We start from the raw sequence: 20101 nt of genomic DNA on the forward strand, positions 1-20101 counted from the left end.
CTGAGTCATCTTCATATAATGCTGGCTGATAAAATATTCATATACTGGGGACGGATGCATTCATCTACAGTCGGTTCTTTTTAGGAATATTAGAGCAGTGCATTGGTACTAATCACTTTTGTATCAGGACCTCTCTGCTGTTCTCGTCCTCCATCCTGCCTTTCTGCCCTCTCATCCCCTTTCTGTCGGAGACTCTCAAATCACTGCCAGAGCTATACTGATGCTTCTGGATGGGAAGAAGTGATGCATCCAGTTTGTCTGCTTGCATACTTGCCAGGCCTTATCCATTCCAGCTCCCATGTACTCCCCTCGGACGCTGGCTCTGGTGCTCTGTGGGAGAGACTACATTCAGATTTCCAGGGATCTTTGAAGACCAGTGTGAAACTGGCTTTAACTTTGTCTGCTGTAAGAGGATTTTGGATACAAACACCTGCTGTTTGTTGAGACTGTTCAACTTTTTCTTTGTTCTCCTCCATTAGCATTGTGGGGATAATACCTGAATCTCTTTTTATCAGCTTGTTTTCTGGATATAGTTACGATTGTCTGTAAGTGACGTAAGGAGAATGCTGTATCAATGCCACGTATTTCACGTTTAATGGCTTGTAACCTGTATCAAAGAATTGTTGCGAAACTAGTCATTTAATGCTGTTGATCTTTGAAAACGTGAGGTTCTTTGTAAAAGCTGTAAATGAAATAGCTTTTACTTAGAGACTGAAACATAAATAAAATTACAATAAATAGGTGGAAGAGAATGTGAAAGGAAGGGAAGAATGGAAAAAACCCCAATAAAACCAAACAAACCAGAAAACAGACCTCACCCCACCCCCACCCCGAAAAAAAAAGAAAAAGTTAAGTAGTTTTAATTTAATTCATTGGTGGGACTAGTTACCTGAGTAGTTCCAGGGCCAAGCCCTATAGGTATCAAAGTTTGAGTGGCCTACTTTAATTTTTTTTTTTTCCTAGCCTTCCTAATATTAGTCTCCAAAGGAGTAACTCCAGCTTAGCACAACATTTAATTCTTCTAGAGCATCTAGACAATTGTCTTCAGCAGAATTCACATAGACTTCTGTTTTAAGATCCTTAGGTTGGGAATGCCTTTTTTTATTAAGTTAGAGTGTGTATAGCTAATCAGCTGTGCAAACCTAGAAGTGTGGAATTTTGGGTGAGCTTTGCAGTTTGATTACAGCTTAGGATTAGTCTTGTTTCGTTATATGCTTACACAGTGATAACTGTGTTTTCAGAAACCACAGCCTGATATATTTAAAGAAAACTTAACTGGTGCCGCTTCTTTTTGCCTTGACTGTTCTGGTTTGTGCGCTTGAGCAATAATTCCCTGCTTTGTGAGCAGCTGAGCTGTACCTGGCGAAAGGGTAGAAACGTCGGAGATGGGTGGAGCAGGCAGCAGCTCGGGTCAAAAGCCACTGTGCTCCTGCTCGGAGAAGTAATCCCAACTCGTGAGTCAGAGGCTTAAGTCTTGCATAGGTGCAGCTCGTGGCAATTAGTGCTGGGGCAGGATGGCCTTAAACTGTTGCGTGGTGCCATAGGTATGTAGAAATAAGGGAAACACATCAGAAAGTTAATTTAGTGTTTGATGTGAAGAGGGGTCAGGATAAGAGCAGTGTTCAAGCTTGAGGTGTCAGAGGTGCTCCAATAAACAGATGGGAGTACTAAAAGAATAATACAGTGCTCCTGAACAAAAAAAGCTTTGAGAACTGTTGGAGAGCGGCAAGATTGCTTCCTCCAGGCTTGTAAACCCTCAGTCTCCCAGTGCTGAGCCAGGGGTGGTGAGGAGGGTTATGTGATGGGCGCGGGAGGTGAGCCAGAATGCATTGGCTTACTGTGAATTTTCAGCCTCAGGAATAAGGCAAGTCTCTCCAGTTTGGAAGTAACTGAAATCTAAGAAACAGCTATGAAAGCACAAAACTTGTGGGACTGCGTAACCAGTGTTAATATTTGCACTCTGGTTTTTTTAAAGTTTCCTAGGGAATCAGAGGAGACTTCTTTTCAAGCACAGTTTCTGGTTAGTTGACACATACTTGTTTTACCTGAAGTCTTTATATAAAAAGATACTGTCTTTGGGTACATGAATATCATCAAATCTTTCTTGTTCTTCATAACAACCCTTATAGGAGTACAATTTTAGGGACTAGTTTATCTCTTCTTTCGGCTTTTGAGTGTAGGATATCCCAAGTGAAAGCGCAGGCTTTTTGCAACAGTAAAAGGATTGTCAAAGTTTTAATGTCATGTTATTAAATGTTGTGAGGAGTATGCTCACCTGTCTTAGCTCTGCTGTATTATAAAACATAGAGTACGATGTGTGCAGCTGAAATAAAAATACCACAGCAGGATAGAGATGAGATAGAAGCTGGGAGTGAAGATAATGAATTCCTCACTCCAGAATATACTATAGACTGAGCTTCTCTGTGAAAGCAACAGAGTTTTCTCTGCTGTCTCAGGTTATTTAAATGGACCTCAGAGATGGCTATATAGATTCTGTACACTGGTTACAGTAAAGAGTATATGATAGAACGTAGCTGACTGAGTTTTTGTGAATTATTGATGCTGTGGTGAATGAAGATAGTTCTTAGAGGCCAGTAAAGGTTTCCTGTCTTTGGTAAATAAAGCTTAAGACTTCTGTATTCCACGTTTATTTGCTACAGAGCATCTTAATTAAATGCAAAATACTTTGTTAAAGTGAACTCCAGTGCTCTATTTTTAAAATAACTGGAGCGAGAGATTAGTTTTCGTGTGCCATCTACCCGTTGTGTCTTGAGACTAAATGGTGTAAATCAAGATTGCTCTAAGAAAGCACTTTGGGAGAAACAAGAAACGATGAAGAGTAGAGAGCATACGTGTATCTTCAAAACTATAACCTAGTGACACAGGGCTGGCTGCAGAACTCTGGTTGATTTCTAAGGTTGCTAAAGCAAAGAAAGTTGGGGGAGGTGGGAATTACATTTGAATACATCCATGTGTTTAACTCCTATTGCCACTGTTACTAGCTTCTTGTCTTTCAATTTACAGTGGCTTTGGATTGCATTTGCTCCTGTGATTAGGGAGATAAACCCCCAACATTTAGGGGGGTTTATTTAGGACTTCATTTAGGAAAGTGCTCCCTTCCTCTCATTGCATGCATGCACACCAAGTATTGGAGTTTTATTCACCTTTTGTGATAAAGTAGTGGAATGATAAAGGTAGGAGTTCAAACAGAAGGCTCAGCCACGTCATTGCTTGTTTTTGTTGGATGAACTACAAGACTCTGGATTTGCTTGTCAGTGGCCTTCTTGCTAACTTTCACTTGATATGAAGGGATTATAGAGGCAGAGTTATTCTGTTCTCTTATATCAGCATGCTCATGGCACAAGTTCCTGCTTAAATTTTGATGCACACTTAATGAAAACTCTGTTTCCTCATTCCCTGCTATCTATGGGGAAGGAAAATCCCATACCTGCAGTCAGGCAGAAGCAACTGTTCCAAATCTGTTTATTGTTTATACATACAACTGCTAGTTCATGTGGTAGACAAATGAGCAATGTAACATAAACCAAACACCAAAATTTAGTATTCTGGGTTATTGTGGTGGTGAAAAGTCATGTTGTAAATACAGTTGAGCTCTCGGTATGAGAGAAAACAAAGAAGGTTTTACTTTGTAGCTCCTTAAAAAAATTAAAAATTGATCTGCAAACACAGATTGCTTATTTTCTGCCCATTCTGTCTTTTGTATCACAACATTTTGCTACTGTTCAGCTAGCTTGGAAGAGATTTCTTCCAGAACTCAAGTTTGCAGAAGTCTTCTTTCCTGGCTGATGATGCGTACTATTATTATTTTTTTTTTTTAATGCTCTTATGGTGCACTTCTCTTTTAACTCTTATTTCTGAAAAATGCTTGAAAAATTAGAATGGGTAGGTGCAGTCTGATTGCATTTGTCAAAAGATCTCTGCTGAGAGATCATTAACTATAAATGGTTGTGAGGATAGAGCCTGATTTATGAGTAACAGAAGACAGACCGCAGACTGGACCTGCTACCTGCTGGGTCCCTTAGCTGTGGCAAGGCTGGGCTGGCGGTAGGGCGGTGGTAAGTTGGCTCAAAAACGTGTGGTGCAAGACGAGCATGTGGAAGTGCTGCTGTAGTGTGGCACGAAATCCTCCAACACAATGGGTGTTGAAGGGGGAGAAGGAACTCGCTTGTAATGGTAAAGCTGAGGGGGGAAAAAAGGAGGAGAATGGATTTACTGTTGGAGAGTGCTTGGTTTTACTCTTAGTCCTGAGCAGATTTACTTTAGTTAGGGAAGGTGTTTCCCACTTCGAAACATGACATCTTCAGGAGCCTATGTTCAAGGCAGATGAGCACAAGGTAATTTAAGGTTGCATTTGAAAAAGGAGCAGTTTTTTAGAGGAACTAGTATTATTTGGATTCTATTTAAAAAAAGAAAGACACCCAACCCTCACCCCAAAGCTACTCAGTGTAGATTAGCATAATTCAGTTAATTTAAAATGTAATTTCATTACAGTTTGTACCAGAGAATGCCATGAAATAGCCTTTCTTTACCTACACTGGTTGTTCAGGGCAAACTTGCAGTGGCTTGGCTACTCAGCATGTAGATCACCTGCTTTTGTCATGGTTGCTTGAGCCCACCAGTGATATTAAATATCCTTGTTAGGACTTGGTTGAACTTTGAGCACAGTTCTCAATATTTGCTAACAGATCGCTGATTACCACAAGACAGTAATCAAGAAGCTGTTGTAGTGATTCATGCTTCGGTATAATTAAGTTACTGCAGTGCAAATGATCATCCTAAGAAGTGCCTAGAAGTTGCTTCCACTTGATCCATGGCTTTATAGGAAGAGACGAGCTGGTACCTCACTGGATTAGTGCTACAGTCACATAGTGCTGCAAGCCTGTAGTAGTGTGATATTTGCAAATAATGAACTTCCAAAACAGCCTTTAAGAGGGCATTTTCAAGAGTCATAGGTTCATTCTGTAACTCCAGTATTAGTCAGCCTATATTGATTAGCACTGGGGTTTCTCCATAGCATAACCAAATGACTATCTGGTGTGGCAGTAAAATAATAGTGATATAAAACTGTGGCAGATTCCTTGATTAAATTTCTCTGGCAGTCATTGAAATTATTTTGAGTGTGAACACATTTGTGGAATTACTTGTCTGTTCCTGTGACAGTGTGCTGGGATATATGCCAAAAAAAATTGTCTCTTTTTTTGCGGCTTCATAAGCCAGAATACTATGCAAAACGGTTTTGGCTCTTATGACAACGAAAATGTGAAGTCAAAGAGAGCCTGCTGTACCTGAACGTGAATCACCTGCTACTTGTAGACTTGGACAGGAAGGAGGTAGAGGAGGAAGACAACATCGCATAATTTAAAGAATCAGTGTATATTGTGCTCAGTAAAACAGCGAGGAATTTGAGACCTGTGTTTGTGTGAATTCAAGGAAACTGGAGTGAGAAACTGGCACAGAGACTCTTGCTGTATGCCAGGGTTTCCTGTGAATCTTGAAATAATCCTGATTTTTCTCATTTGACAGTTGTTGTTATGGTTAACACCAAAAATCCTTAATCTAATGCCTTGCTGTCAATTTAGTGTTGGCATTTAGGCTGAAAATCTGCTGTAATTTCTGTGGTGTTTTGGCTGACATGCTGGAGTGGTACTTGCTGAAGCACAATGTGGAACTCTGTTTTGTTCTGATATTGTAAATTACTTGCAATAATATTTATTGACAGAACTTCTCTTTTTGAGGTTTTTTTAACTTAAAGGTCCTACAACATAAACTCTTGTTCAAGGTATGCAATCTGCATGTGGGATTTTTACTTAACTGAAGATTTTTGTTTTTCCTTTCTGCCCCCAAAATTAGACTTTTAGATTCATACCAGATTAAATAGCCACTTATTTCTGAAAATGTAGATGCATATCTTATGGAAGTACATAATGATGCTATAGAAAAAACTATCTGTGTTTCTTAACAAACAATCTAAATTTCTCTGTTTTGTAAAGTTTGGAGATAATGCATTTTGAAAAGGGAACGAATGGTATGTTGTGACAAATGGGTTTGTATAAACAGGAAGAAACAGACCTGAAGGATAGCCTGTGAAGATCTTCTTGTAACTGAGCACAGGTATGTTCTAGTAAAAATACTCTAAAGTCACTATTTTCTCCAAATGTAGCATGATTTGTGTCGCTCCAGATGTGTGCTGGATTTTCTTTGTGTCTTGAAAATGAATTATTTTGTTGTGGTGTTTCCCTTGAGAGGGGAGTGCAGAGTTTCGAACTCAGTCTTCTTGCAAGAACACATGAGCTCGTTATCTGGTTTTCCTGGCCTTTTATCTTTATGTACTGTGTTGTAAGGAAGAACTTGACCGCCAGTAGCTGCCTTAGTTTAGTAGCCCTTAAGCGGTAGGTCTCGACAGCATTATGAAATGGAGTTTGTGTGGTCAGAATGCTCTGCCTAGATAGTTACTGTGACTGTTTTTGAAATTTGTTGCCGTTGCTATATCCATGCTGTTCTGTATGCTTTCCAGTTTAGGTAAGGGATATTGGGGCAGCAAATAGCATAAAACTTCAAAACTGAAAATATAAGGTGTGGTTAACTTCACAGATTCAGTAAGCCTGAAAAAAGAACCGGCCTCATTAATGAATAAGTATTTAGCACCTTTGAGGATTGGCACAGATGCTGTAACTTTGGCTGTGAACATTGCAGGGCTTCAGCTGTATGACATGTCTGTAGTCCCTGAAGCAGCATTCCACTAGCGCTTTCAACTGAGTAAGGAGAGAGTAAAAATAGCAATTGTAAACTTTCCATCCGTATCACTCCAAGCTGAAGCCCTGGGGGGGGGGAGGGAATCAGTATCTTATGCTCGTAATTAGAGATGCTTTATGATAATACATAGTTTGTACATAGTGCTGTCAGGCAGAAAGCATTAAGTACTTTACAAAGGCAATTGATACCATCATCTGTGTTGTATGAGGAAACTGAGGAGGGGCATGGACCAAGCCACAACCGTACAGCTGACTGAACTAGAAGTAATTGTGTCCCATGCTCCTTTGCTGTCAGCAATATTCCCAATCTGTCCCGCTGACCTGTTGGTGTGACTGAGGTCTTTATTACTCTGCGCAGAAGTAAGTAGAAGAGTCTGGGGTGTGGATTCTTAACAGCCAACTTCTGTGCACATAGTTTGTGCTGGCATAAGGAGACCAGAATTGCTGGTAAACCTAATTTGTATAAATTGAGGCAGTAACGTGGCAAAAAACCCAAAAATGCTGTGTTACTATTAACTGTGGAGTGTGTTGGTGCCTTAGCTAGACCTGGCCTGAATTGGGAAGCTGTAGGTGCAGATAGCTGTACTGATTGTACAGCTGGGGGTTTTTTTCTGCACACATAAGAAATGTAATCCGTAATCCACATAATCTGCTCATGGGTTATTGAGAGTAGACTAGGCTGGAGAACTTTGCCACCTGGTAAGTGGGGAGCAGAAATGGTTGCATCATTTTAAACGATAGTAGCTTTGCACTTCTCAGTAATTGACTTCCCTTGGGGGGAAAAAAGCATGCTTGTCTTTTTCCTCCCCACGCCCTCCCCCTTGTCAAATCAGTGTTTTACATGTGCCTGCGGTAACTGTTTGAATTGCTTCCTACTTTGGTTCTGCTGAAGGCTGGTTTCCACAGTGCAGTGTTGCCCTCCTTGTTTTGAGCTCTCTGATGGGCTCCACAGGAGAAGTGCAGGAGCATACCCATAAATTTAACTTGGGTCTCCCGCTCTGTCAGATGGAGCTCTGTTTCCACAGAGACCAAAGCTTGTGTGTTTCAAGGAAGATATTTTTAGGAGCTGCTGTTTAGCTGGTGAAAGGACTTTCTTCCTTAATAGGAGAGCAGATTGTAACAGGATTCCTCTTTTCTCAGTATGTCTTTTGCCTTTTTCTATCACATTCTTTCCTTTTTTCTATGTCACTTAGTTTCCCTTTCATTGCCTCCTTCTAATCCATGTCTGCTCTTCCTCCCTTCTCTTTCACTTTCTGTATCACTATTCCTGTTGCACAAGAATCTGATACCACAGGGGAGTTTGCAGAGAGCGGGGAAGAGACCCAGCCTTTGCTTAAAGGATACTGTATTTTAAAGATAAAACCCCCAGGTCATTTTGTACCTCAGTTGAACGGTGCTTGCTGAGTCACCAGCTGGGCAGCGTTTGTGAAGATGCAGAGTATCACGGAGCCAAGCCCTGGCCTTCAGCTCCAAGAACCTCGCACGTGTCAGTTATTCATGGCCCTTGCTTATGAGTTGTCATATGTCCTTTGGCCTTGCAATAAATAAATTTTACACGTAGCTCTTTCTGCTGATGTTTGTGGTAAACTTGATGTCTCACCTTCTGATTGATGGCCTAATGGTAAAGGGCTTAAAAAGATAAATCTGTTACAGTAACTCTTCTGTCTTGGAAAGTTGGACTGTCCCTAACTAAAACAGTCCCAGAGATTTTTTTAGTTGTCAGTCAGTAGGAATACAAAGTGGGAAAGATATTTGACCTAATGACAGGCTACAAGTGCACTAACTCAGTGTCCTAATACCCTTTTATGGGTTTTTTTGGTCAAAATTGTCCCGTTGCCCTTCTGCGGAGTTAGATAATGAATAGTTGTAGCATTTATTTAGTGATGAAGGGCTACTTCAAATTTGGAGATATCTGTGGGGTTTTTAATGATGCTATAGACTATATCTGACTTTAACTGGCATGCTATAAAGCTGAGATTTTTTTTTTTCTAGAGTATCTATTGCCACAGCAGCAAGGTGCTCCACTTAAAATATGAGCTGTGTTCAGAAATAAAATAACATCAAAAGGCGTGAATCCAAAGCAGATCAATGTTGAAGAAAATTGCTGTACTAAGGCAATTGTATGTGTTGAAGGAATTCTCTTGCTACCCTATGCTGTCCTGTTATCCTGTGATTCTCATTCAAACATCTGTTTCCATTTTCTGCTTGGACTGTAAACCTTTTAGAAAGGGGACTTTACATTTATCGTGATACTGGAGTTCAGGATGGTATTGCAAAACCTACCAGCATTAATATCACTCCATCCCTCCTTAAGTTCCACATAGAGGATCTTGTTCCAGTCCCGTTTTCTTCTATTCCCTGATATTGATGGATTTCTTCCTGTCTTTTACATGATGCAACAGCTGGTAGATCAGCAGATTGGATGCGTGTGCTGCCTTCAAAGGTACATGCCTCCAGCCCTCCCCAGCCAACAGCCGGAATGAAGTCTGTGAGGACGACTTGGCTCCAAGATCTTGTTAACATGCATACCAAAATGAACTAGGCTGTACTGTGTGCTGGACTATTTCTAACAGTAAGGGAGAAAAAATTCTCCTAAAAGAGCTTCACAACATCTCTTTAAAAACATCAGGCCATGGCTGTGGTGATAGACCACCAACGTGAGCTGCTGTTTGGTTACCAAGAGGATAAAATTTTACTCCAGGGAGATATTTTTATACAGTTGCTTATTCATATTACAGTGGATGCAAAAAGCAGTCTTATGCTCAGCAGTATGGAAATACTAAGAAAATTCCAGTTTCACAGAGGCCACAATCCAGTCTGGTTTTACTTCATCGTAAAACCAGGCAATCTTGACAGCCTGTAGTTGGATGATTAGTACTGGATTATTCTTCTATTGTAATTTTGATTATTAATTGATTATTCTTCCATTGTGATTCTCTCTCTCTTGCACATACCCAATCATTTAGCTGCATAAAAGTCAAGTACTATCCAGGCCTGCCATGTGCCTCGCTATCAGCTTGGCAAGGGAGTTGAAATCTTCCAGGTGTACATTGGGTATAGCCTAAACTGTAGGTCTTGATTTTCGTTGTTGTAGCAGTGTCAGTAGGACTGTAGACAGTGTAGACTGGCAAAAAGACATGTTCTGCACAAATTATTTTCTACTAGAAATGTGTTCTCTTCTGTACTCGATTATTCTTTATACAGCTTGCAGTAGGAAGTGGAGTTACATATAGACATCTGGGTAAATATTTTATAATTTATATTATAAATATACATCTTCCCTTTCCTCTGGTGAGCTCCTCAGTCTTGAAAACACTGCAGTAAAGCTCTCCAGTGAGTCTTACCCAACCAAATCCAAGTCACTTATGCTCTGCAGCAAGAAGCCATACTGGTGTAGGTGGCCATGTATAGATATATGATTCCTACCAACACAAGCTAACAGAAGCATGCCAATTGCTTTAACTAGACTGCCAAAGCTGCATTGATTTGCAGCTTTCCTAACAAGTTGTGGTAGCCAAATACTATTGTACTTTTCATTTCTTCCTAGCCACTATCGCCTCCTCCTGTGCCCCTTCCAAATTCCTTTATATTTTGCGTACTTCAAGTAAAAACGGAGTTAGTATCATCCTCAACTTTTTTGCAGCTGTGAAACAGCACACAGGCTAGGACAGTTTTATAGACTGGGTGGGAATATTGGGGAGCCATCCAGGACTCCCTATGAACCCTGAATTTTACGGAATGATGTATCTTTATAGTTAAAAAATAAGTTTGACATATTTTAAACTGGAAAAGAAAAATGAGGAATAATTTACACTGATCAGAAATGGAAAAAAATGAACACTGTCCCCTCAAATGTTTATCCTCCTTGGTGTCTTTAGCTACACTAACAAGGCAGCTTGGTCTTTTTGTTCCAGCTGCGTGGAAAGAAAGGTGGGCAGAGGAGTAACTATCTTACTTAATGGTGGAAGGGTTGTTAGCCTCCAGAATATCTAATTGAAATTCCTGAGAGTGACTCTGGGTAGGGGGGAAGTCTCATTTATAATTTGCTGTGCTGTGGAGTGAAAGATAAGAGGTGTTTGTGAAGATTAATGAACAAACTGACATTCCTTCTTTGAGGATAGCTCTCTCCTGCCTGTGTAATATTTTGATTATTTACTTTACTGGACTGTCTTAAAGTTTAGACTTGTAAATTCATGTCTCCTAGGAATAGATTTTAAAGAGCTACAACGAGTAGGAGGGATGCTTTGGTTTTTATCCCCCTCTTGTTTTTTTTGTTTTTTTTGCTTTTGTGATGCCAAATGTGTTGTGGTTTGTTTTGGTTGGGTTTTGTCGTTTGTTTTTTTTTTAAAGGGATGTTTCTTTTCTCTACAGGTATGGTGTTAGTCCTGAGAACATTATTCTGTATGGTCAGAGTATTGGTACTGTCCCTACAGTAGACCTGGCATCTCGGTACGAGTGTGCAGCAGTAATCCTTCATTCTCCCTTGATGTCTGGATTACGGGTAGCTTTTCCTGACACTAGGAAAACCTATTGCTTTGATGCTTTTCCAAGGTACGTATAAACGCTGCAGAGAGGGTTGTTCTATACTCAACATGCTCTTTAGGTGTTTAGAAGGGGCTAATTGCGTAACTTCCCAGGGAACTTTATTGAATTGTCACCTGCATTTTAAACTTCAGATATGCACACCTCCTAAATCCAAGCAGAGATTCACCATGTAAGAAGGAGGCTGATGTCAGTCTCAAACTGACATGATAGTCAGCTCAATGAACAAATAAAGTCTTAGTGTTTACAACTAATTTTTCTCCTGTTTTTTGTGTTATGGGTTGTTAATATCAAAATTTTTATGCTGTCAAGTTTGGGGTAGTAGCTTAACCACGGATAATATACCATTAAGTCCTTCAGCCTAATGACTAACAAATTATTAATTGTACACCCTTAACATCTCAATCAACTTTGATTTAGAAGGTGATATGATATCATGACATGGATGTGCTGTTTTCAAGCTGCTTGTTAAAATATTGCTATAGTTTTACCAGATCAGCAGAGAAAAAGGTATAGATAATTGCTGCTTTTAAAGGGAGAAAACAAGAGAGGGTCAGGGGCTAGAGTGTTAAGACTGGTGGTGTTCACTTTTCAGCTTGGTTCTGCATTTCATGTATAATCTCGAGGGAGTGCATTTAGTGTTTCTTTGCCTTTGGTCCTCGTAAGTAAAAACACTTCTACATCTTTGGTATGCCGTCTGTATAAAATCACTAAAGATACCGAGACTTGTATTTGTTCCTCCCTGATGGAGATCATGTAAGATCCTAATGTCTGTGACTGAAATAAAGTAAGTTGCTGTCCCTCTTTTGGAAGACTTTGAGCTTGTTTTAAGAAGCTCTAGAATACTTTACATACAGAAAGCTATATACAACTGGTTTCAAGATAAAACAGTTGTCTTCATAGCCTAGTGTTTCATTTGAAAAGCAATTGCAACAGACCTAAATTAGAGTATCCAAATATTTGGGAATAGTAGAGGTCCTGGGAATAGCAGATGTTCTAGGAATCTTTTAAAACTTCTCATTTGACCCAGTTTAAATTATGGGAGAATATGAGAGGGGAAGCCAGTCTCTTTATAGCAGTGTATATAGACCTGGGAGGGGTGAGGGGAGGCACAGGTAAAAAGCTAGGTGGTCTGTGGAAGAGAAGACAAAGCAGAGACTCACTGAAGTCTTGTGCAAAGCTTGGCTTTGCTTCAGGAGGTCATGTTTGCAGTAAGTGTAGTAGGGGATATTCATAGCATTTGTTATGTTTGTTTTATTTTGGTTACAACAGATGAACATTAGAAGGTGTGGGAGGTCGTAGATATGAATCTGTATGCCAAAACAGCTAGAAGTAATAGTGACCAAGTAATAGTGGCTCTCACAGTATCTATGTCCAATCCTCATGTTTAGAATTCTTCCAAATAGGTTATTAATTAAATAAGTAATTGAATTGTTGATGGTGCAGTCAGAATTTGAAATGCTTATACTCCAACTCATTCATCATCCTCAAACCTCAAATCCAATATTTACAAATGCTTCTGCGAGAGGGGAAAAAACCCAAAGCCTTAAAAATAGTTCTGATTACAAAAGTAACAGTGATTAGCTGATATCGGCCAAATCAAATAACAGTTTAAAAAAGAAAAAGTGAGAGGGGGGAACAGTGACAACAGATGTACTGTAGCACTTGAGTATTTTGTTCTTACCCTACTGAGCTGTTCATTGCTGTCAGTCTGACTTCACTTGTACTGTAAGCAGTGAAAATAAACAGCAGTGCACTTTTATGAATGTGTGCAGCTCAACTGTCTGTCTTCACAGTGGGAAACAAAATAGTTCTGTGTGCACCTACAGTGAATTGCTATTATGTGCATTTTATGTTGGGACTCCATGAGAACTTGGTCTCTGTAGATTTTTCTAGCTGCAGAGCGGTGTGGCTAAGAATACTAAGTCTAATGTGCAGTTTAAATACTGCCTTATGAGTCGCTGAGTTGGCAATGGGACGCTTTCCAATTTTCTGCAAAATACAAATATTATCTAGCTTAATGGTCTGTGAATACATGTGAAAAAAGTAGTTTCATTATCTAAATACTGAAGTGAAAGGGATTTCCTGGTTTCCTACAATAAATGAGAACTTGGTATCTAGCCACTAAAATTGCATATAAACATCTCTGTAGCTGTACGTAGCTGACATATCTGTCACATCATGGAACTCGGGGAGAGACCCTTCATGAGCTTAAGACTTCAGTTTATATAGCATGTTAATTATAACGTATTTACATTTGGCTATGATGTTAATTTGGGGATGAAAATTACGGGAAAAAAAAAAAAAGCTGCATTATTCTGATGTGTCTCATGTTCTTAGGATATTTTTCTGTATTCAGCGTAGTTGCACACAACTCAAGTTCCAGACAGGAAAAGTGAAATAGACTATTTTAAATTTAAATAACACTTTTCCTCTTTAAATGACATGAAGCCTGGTTTTTTTTGAGAAGTATTGAGACAGAAATGTGTTTACACTCAGCTGTTTACTGGAATACCAATGACGGTTCTCTGGAATACTAAATGCTGAGATTTGTATGCGTGAGATTTAGTGCTTCAGTCTACATCTTAATTTTTAATTAACTTTATATTTTCATAAAGCTTCTTTAAACCTGTTTTTAAGTTGGCATCTGTATTTTTTAATCATTTTAAGCAGTCTTGAGCACTTCGTAAAATCTCTAGTCTTACCAAAATCACATGCTTTCTTGTTCTTCAGGAGCAGGAAAATCCAAACGCCTTTTATTAGATAGCATAAAGAGACTTGTCCTTCTGTCAAAGCGAATATTGCCGATGCTCATTTTTCCACCCACTTCATCCCATACTCTGCATAATGTCCTGAGCCAATTCTTCCATTTGTTGATGTAAGTGGAGCGGGTAGGAAGCTGAGAGTTCATTAGCACTTGGTGTCTGTGTGCTGGTTTGGAATTATTGGTGACTACCAACATGAAATGGCTGTCTGGAAATAAAAGCTGGTGCCTGCACGAAGACAGTCAGAGAAAGCTGCTGTTTGCCACTTTGAAGTTCATGTGCTACCAGTATGCTTCATTATTGGTGTTTTCTGGCCTGAACTCTTAGGTGTGAAGGTGCCTTTGTCACTCTTCCCTTTCCTCTGAACCCATTTTCCTGTGAGAGGTAGTCACGAGCTATATTGGTCTGCTAAGTGTAGCTGGAACAAAAGGAAAACAGTTTAAGGCCGCTTTGCAGTCAGAGCTGGCGAAGAAGTTGGTTGCATGAAGTAAAATCCTGTGTGAGTTTCTTTTGGCTTGCGGTTAAATATCCTTGTGTAACGCTCTTCTCCCACAGCTTTCTCTTTCGTCATTTGAACTTAAACAATCAGTTCAAAGAACAGATAGTTTTTCTTTAGCTGAATCTGCCTAATTTGGGGGTTTAAAGACAGGTTCAAACCTCAGGAGCTGAGGCTTTTTTTTTAATGAAGTCTTATGACTGGAATGTAGTTAATTAGTTCCTAATCTGTTAAATTGGAAGGTGATAAAGTGTAACGTGAAGAGTCCACACTGGCAGCGTGTCCCATGGAATCCTTCTTGCCTCTCAATGGGTTTTGTGATGTATATACTCACTGTTTGGGGGGGTGGGTGGGTAGTGGTGTTGTGCCAAACTTGATTTGCATGCTGCCTTCCGAGCTTCTTGTTAGAACTGGTGGGATGATGGTGATGGCAGTGCAGGCTCCTGTTTACATGTGCGTTTTGGGAGTGAGCCCTGTTCCATATCACTTGGGCACAATTCCAATGTTTTGCGGCCATTTAAAAACACGCAGTGGTGCCTGGCTCGTGTATCCAATAGTTAAGCTTGCTTTCTTTAAGGGTATGAAAGTTAAAGCCCCAAACTGAGCTACGTTTTTCTTTTCCATCCCCCAGCATTGACAAGATATCTAAAGTAACCTCTCCTGTGTTGGTAATCCATGGTACCGAAGATGAAGTAATCGATTTCTCCCACGGCCTGGCCATGTACGAGCGATGTCCACGAGCGGTAGAGCCCCTCTGGGTGGAAGGGGCTGGGCATAATGACATAGAGCTTTATGCACAGTACTTAGAGAGACTAAAACAGTTCATATCTCATGAACTTCCCAACTCCTGAAGAAGCCTACCTGATTTTACCTCAGTTACTGTGAACGGAAGAAATTACCTGGTTTTGCACATGCTTTAACTGGATAGCTGTAATAGCTTTATACTATGAAGAAATACCCTGTCTTTAGGGTGTTCTAATCAAACATCTGATGAAATTTGTCTTTTATATCTGGAAGTTATTCTACTAATGCACACAAATATGGTCAACTACTGTAATTCCAACAATTTTTAGCTTCGTTGCCCTGAAGGGAGTGGGAATACTAGCTGCTTATGGGGACACTTTTTACCTAGTGCTGTATTAATTGAAGATCAGTTTTCTCTGTCTCCCTTCAGATCGTTTATAATTCTGTCCTACAAAGACTTCTTTGGGAAGTGTTCTCAGTGCGGAGAGCACAACTGTTATGAGCTACAGCTTCTCCTGAACAATCAGTCATGGGTTCAATCTAAGGGAGTACTTTCTCTGTAAAATTTCTAGCTGTGGTATTGTAACTGGAAAGTTATTGTGATGAAGTTCCCCCTCCTCCCTTCTAGTGTTCTTTTGTTAACTTACTGATCTTCCCGAGTAAATTATTTAAACATACTTTTTCCTGAAAATAAACAAACTACTATATGGGGCTAAACTCTGTAACGACCTCTCCATTACCTGTATAAACATAACTGGAATATTCTTAAAGGAACTAGGGACAAAATTGCTTTTGTTTAAAAATAAATGTGTAAATTTACTACTAGAAAACTCATTTTAATATTCAGATGGTCTGAATAATAGCCATAACAGACATTTCCTTCTGTAAAGCATTCCTGTAGACTTTTTAAAAGTACTGTACATATTTGAATTTACATTGTGCATAGATTCTTAATTGGTAGTTTTAATTTAAGTCTAGTTACAATAAACTGCAAAATTCTGGTTTGTATATGATTGAATACATTTTGTTAAAATATGTTTTTATCCCTATATTATTTTGCTATTAAAGTTTTATAAAGTTTCCAGGACAAAAACAATTTACACATTTATGTTTTGATGAATTTATGTAACTAAATTTTCATTGAGCTGATCTTTTTAGTTTAGAAGTAATTTGATTCTTTGACACTGGAATCGCACAGATTATGCATCAGAAATGCAAGACACTTAAAAATTGTTACACTACTAGCATAGGTCTAACTTTTCCAAATTTAAAGGCCTTAAATGTACTGTAAGCCTCAGATTGTTGTATAAATTGATCGCGATTGATTGCAGTTTGTGTCCTGTTGCTAGAATGCAACACAGTGATTGTAATGGAATAAAGGATGCATGGATTAGAGCTTGCTGAATTTTTGAATCTTCTTTGGCGCATAACTTTCATACACAAGGAAAGCGTGAAGTACAGATTACTTGACAGAGTAACTTGAATTTCATTATTTAATTCCTTCCTTTCAAGGAAAACTCTCCTAAAGTACAAAGCCACATTTCCATGAAGCTTGGTATGTAAATCAAATTTAAAAGAGATTGTTTTTAAATGGGGTTCAGCTGGTTTTAAGTAACAAAAAAATCATGATTCATTGCCTAGAAGAAACATTTGAACATAGTTGTCGTGAGTCCTTATAACAGGCCTGCAGTCAATTTTCAGCACTGCGAGTGTGTCTATTGTCTTTGATTACTGACTTGGCCCTATTACTGTAAAAGGAGAAGAACTGGTATTTTCACTCTACAGTGGGGGGAAACGAGGACACCCGTCCTGCTCCACGTCGTCTGGATCCCTAGAATTTGGATCTGTGCATCTGTGTCGTCCAGGCTTGAGTTTTCAATGTCCCAAGCAGCAGGGCCCCCAGCTGTTCTCTTGGTGACTATTCCAGCCAAAATTGGCAGGTTTTGCCTCATCATCACCTCAAGCTTGCCGCTTCCCTCCTGTATTTTAAATAAACGTTCAGATGCATGTGGTTTTTATTTTGCACCTTTGTAAATCCACCATGGATTTTCTTCCATTTCTCCATGTGTTCTTCCTGAGACTACAGCCCTGTGGAAACAAAGCTAACGTCTGTGGTGTCGGAATTCAAGACAACGTTTGAAAGTGTAAGCCTGTCCGTGTAGTGACGTGGGGGATTTTTCCTTCATTAGGCAGTGGTTTCTGAGACCCACGTTGAACTTTGTGTTGCTCTGAAAACTTCAGCCTACGATGTTTCTTCTCCTCATGGCCCGTGTAGCTACCCTTTTAACTTCAAACTGGTACTTTTACCTTTTCCCTATAAATTGATTAATTTTTTTTTTTAAATTACTACTTTTCTAACTCCTGCAGTCATTTTGTGACTTGTCTTTGCATTTGCTTTGCTTTTTGTGAGTATTCCTCTGTCAATGCGAGCCCCAAATCTGAATTCAACACTGTCGCGCGTGCCCCATGGTCTCTGCACGTGCAGCCCGAGTTCAGTGTTCTGGCTGAACACAAATTTCTACTTCTATCTTTTATCTGTCCAAACTCCTGCCTAACTAATTCTCAGAGGTGCCTTGCTGTTTCTTCCAGCTTTTGCGTCGTCTGTTTTGCTTTGCGAAGTTCATCTACATTTAACTAACACATGTTTTGCTGTTAATTAACATGTTAATGACCTATCAGTGATCCACTGGTACGGATCTTCTTCCCTCTCTTTTAATTCAATAATTTGTTTACCTGTTTGGTCCCTTAAATAACTTTCCTTGTAGCCCTATTCCCATCCAATAGTTCTTAAATGAATTCTGAGTTTTTTATGATTTTCTGACATAGCCTTTACACAAAAGGAATAGTAGTCATGAGCTGCTTTATATTGTAAACTTGTATCAAAGCATCACTATTTCAGGCATTTCAAAACACTACTGCTGGTCGACGTCAGAATTACTGGTTGAAAAAACCTGTGGCCAACTTGTGAAACTACTTATTTAAAGTAATTTAAAGCAACTACTTTGTTTAAAGAAAAAAGGTCAGAACAGAATTTTTAAATTATGGGAAAGGGGATGACGTGAGGTTACGAAAGAGAAACTTTAGGCTAAAAAATAGTCTGTTCCAGCAAACAGCTAACATGCGCTCATTTAAATGCATCGTGGGCCTTTACGAGAACTTGTTATGCCTATTTTAGAGCTACCAAGGTGTCACTGTAAAAATGGCTGCCTGTGCCTGGATAACTTATGCAACGGGTCTTCCAAGGGTGTAAGCGATCGCTAACGTTTTTTTCTTGATGTGGATGCTCTACCCATTTTTCCCGCGTGACTTGCCGTCTTTGTTCATGCGGTACAGCCATGTATGACGTACAGCTCTCTTTCAGGAAGGTAAGATGTGGCACATCTGTTTTTCTGTCAGTAGTTGTCTAGTGTTTGTACTTTGAAAAAGCCGGAGGAAAATATTTGGTACAACTTTAAAGGTAGCATTTTCCAAGGAGTTCGATATGCATCCTTTTTAAATGTATGTAACTGTTACAAATTTAGCTTGTTATTCACATGGAGACCCGTTACCTGCGTTGCCTCTGCTGCGTTTTTCTTCCTCATTCTTCCATGTGATTCCTGTAACCTGGCCGCTGACCCTTTAGCTTTCTAAATGCCCAAACCTGTATTTACACTTAGTATTTGTATGCATCTTTTGTAAACTCTGCATCCTATTTGCTTTTTCTAAACGGTGCTAAACATAGAAGTAGAGAACCAATGCACTGTCTTCCTCTGGTTATTCGTTCAGCAGTAAACCGTGATTGTTCTCACTTGGAAAATGTTTTCTTCCCTAGGTCTATTCTCATGAATGTAAATTGATGATCTCCTTTAAGTCCATTTAACTTCTCTCTGTATCCGTCTTTGTGGAATTCACCTGTCATTTTAGCTCTGAAATGTCTTGTGTTGCAAATGCAGCCGTTTTGTACTCCCAGCACTGGTTAAGGGTAGGGGGGCTCTTTGATGGTGGGCACTCCGCTGTTGGGGAAGGAGGCCAAGCACTGAAACCACCTGCTTAGTATTTATTGCTTTCGAAGTCCGGCAGTAATTCTTCGGTCAGATGGGTGTGAATTTCAAAGCAGGAGGTTGTATTTCAACTGTGCAGTGTTTGGGACTCGTAACTGTGCTGCACCAGTAAAAAGGACAAGCTCACCCTCACGTGAGGAGAGTGAGCGCTACTCCTTTGACACTTGGCCTCTGGCAACGTCTGGTTTTGAAGCTGGGTTCCTGCAGTAACCAAACTAATTTGGCAGAAGGTGCTAGAGTAACATACCTGCTGTCTTTAACGAAAAAAAAACAACACAACCCAAACAAAAAAGAAAGAGGAAAACCCAAGAAGACCCCTATACCTTCAGCATGTTAATTGTAAATTGTCTTCTGGTTCCTGTAAAGGTAGACATGCTTTGTTCTGGATTTCCTTACGCCCCAGCGGTGCGGTAGGCTGCGAGCAGACAGCACGTTGCTTTCTGAAGTAAATCTCTGGGTCCCTGTAGTAGAGTAGGCAAGTTCTGGTCTGGGCCGCTCTGTCCCCTGCCCTCGTAGCTTTACCGGGGGTCTGCCGAGCAGAAAGGTGCGCTCGCTCTTCTGCCCTGCGTGGGACGCGGCTGAAGTTTTTTCCGTTCGGCAGAGGCCAGAGCATCTCGGCTCCTCGCTGGGCCGCGGGGCAGCGCTGGTAAGTGCCGGCTGGCGGCGGCTCTCGACATAACCAGCCCTTGTGTCCAGGTGGAGGGGAAATCCCTCCTGCCGCAGCCCGGGCAGCCTCCCAGC

General features: G+C 40.1%; 1 protein-coding gene across 1 annotated transcript in view; it reads left to right on the forward strand.

The window, feature by feature from the left end:
* Positions 1-16721, forward strand: part of ABHD17C (abhydrolase domain containing 17C) — a 30465-nt gene extending 13744 nt beyond the window's left edge. Inside the window, exons 2-3 of the mRNA XM_009330895.1 lie at positions 11145-11324; positions 15208-16721. Coding sequence (XP_009329170.1) covers positions 11145-11324; positions 15208-15427 — 400 coding nt within the window. The 3' untranslated portion in view covers positions 15428-16721. The remainder of the gene's footprint in view (positions 1-11144; positions 11325-15207) is intronic.
* The last annotated feature ends 3380 nt before the right edge of the window (positions 16722-20101 follow it).

The sequence above is a fragment of the Pygoscelis adeliae genome, unplaced genomic scaffold, assembly GCF_000699105.1.
Source record: "Pygoscelis adeliae isolate BGI_AS28 unplaced genomic scaffold, ASM69910v1 Scaffold318, whole genome shotgun sequence".
In the NCBI taxonomy this organism is placed as follows: Eukaryota; Metazoa; Chordata; class Aves; order Sphenisciformes; family Spheniscidae; genus Pygoscelis; species Pygoscelis adeliae.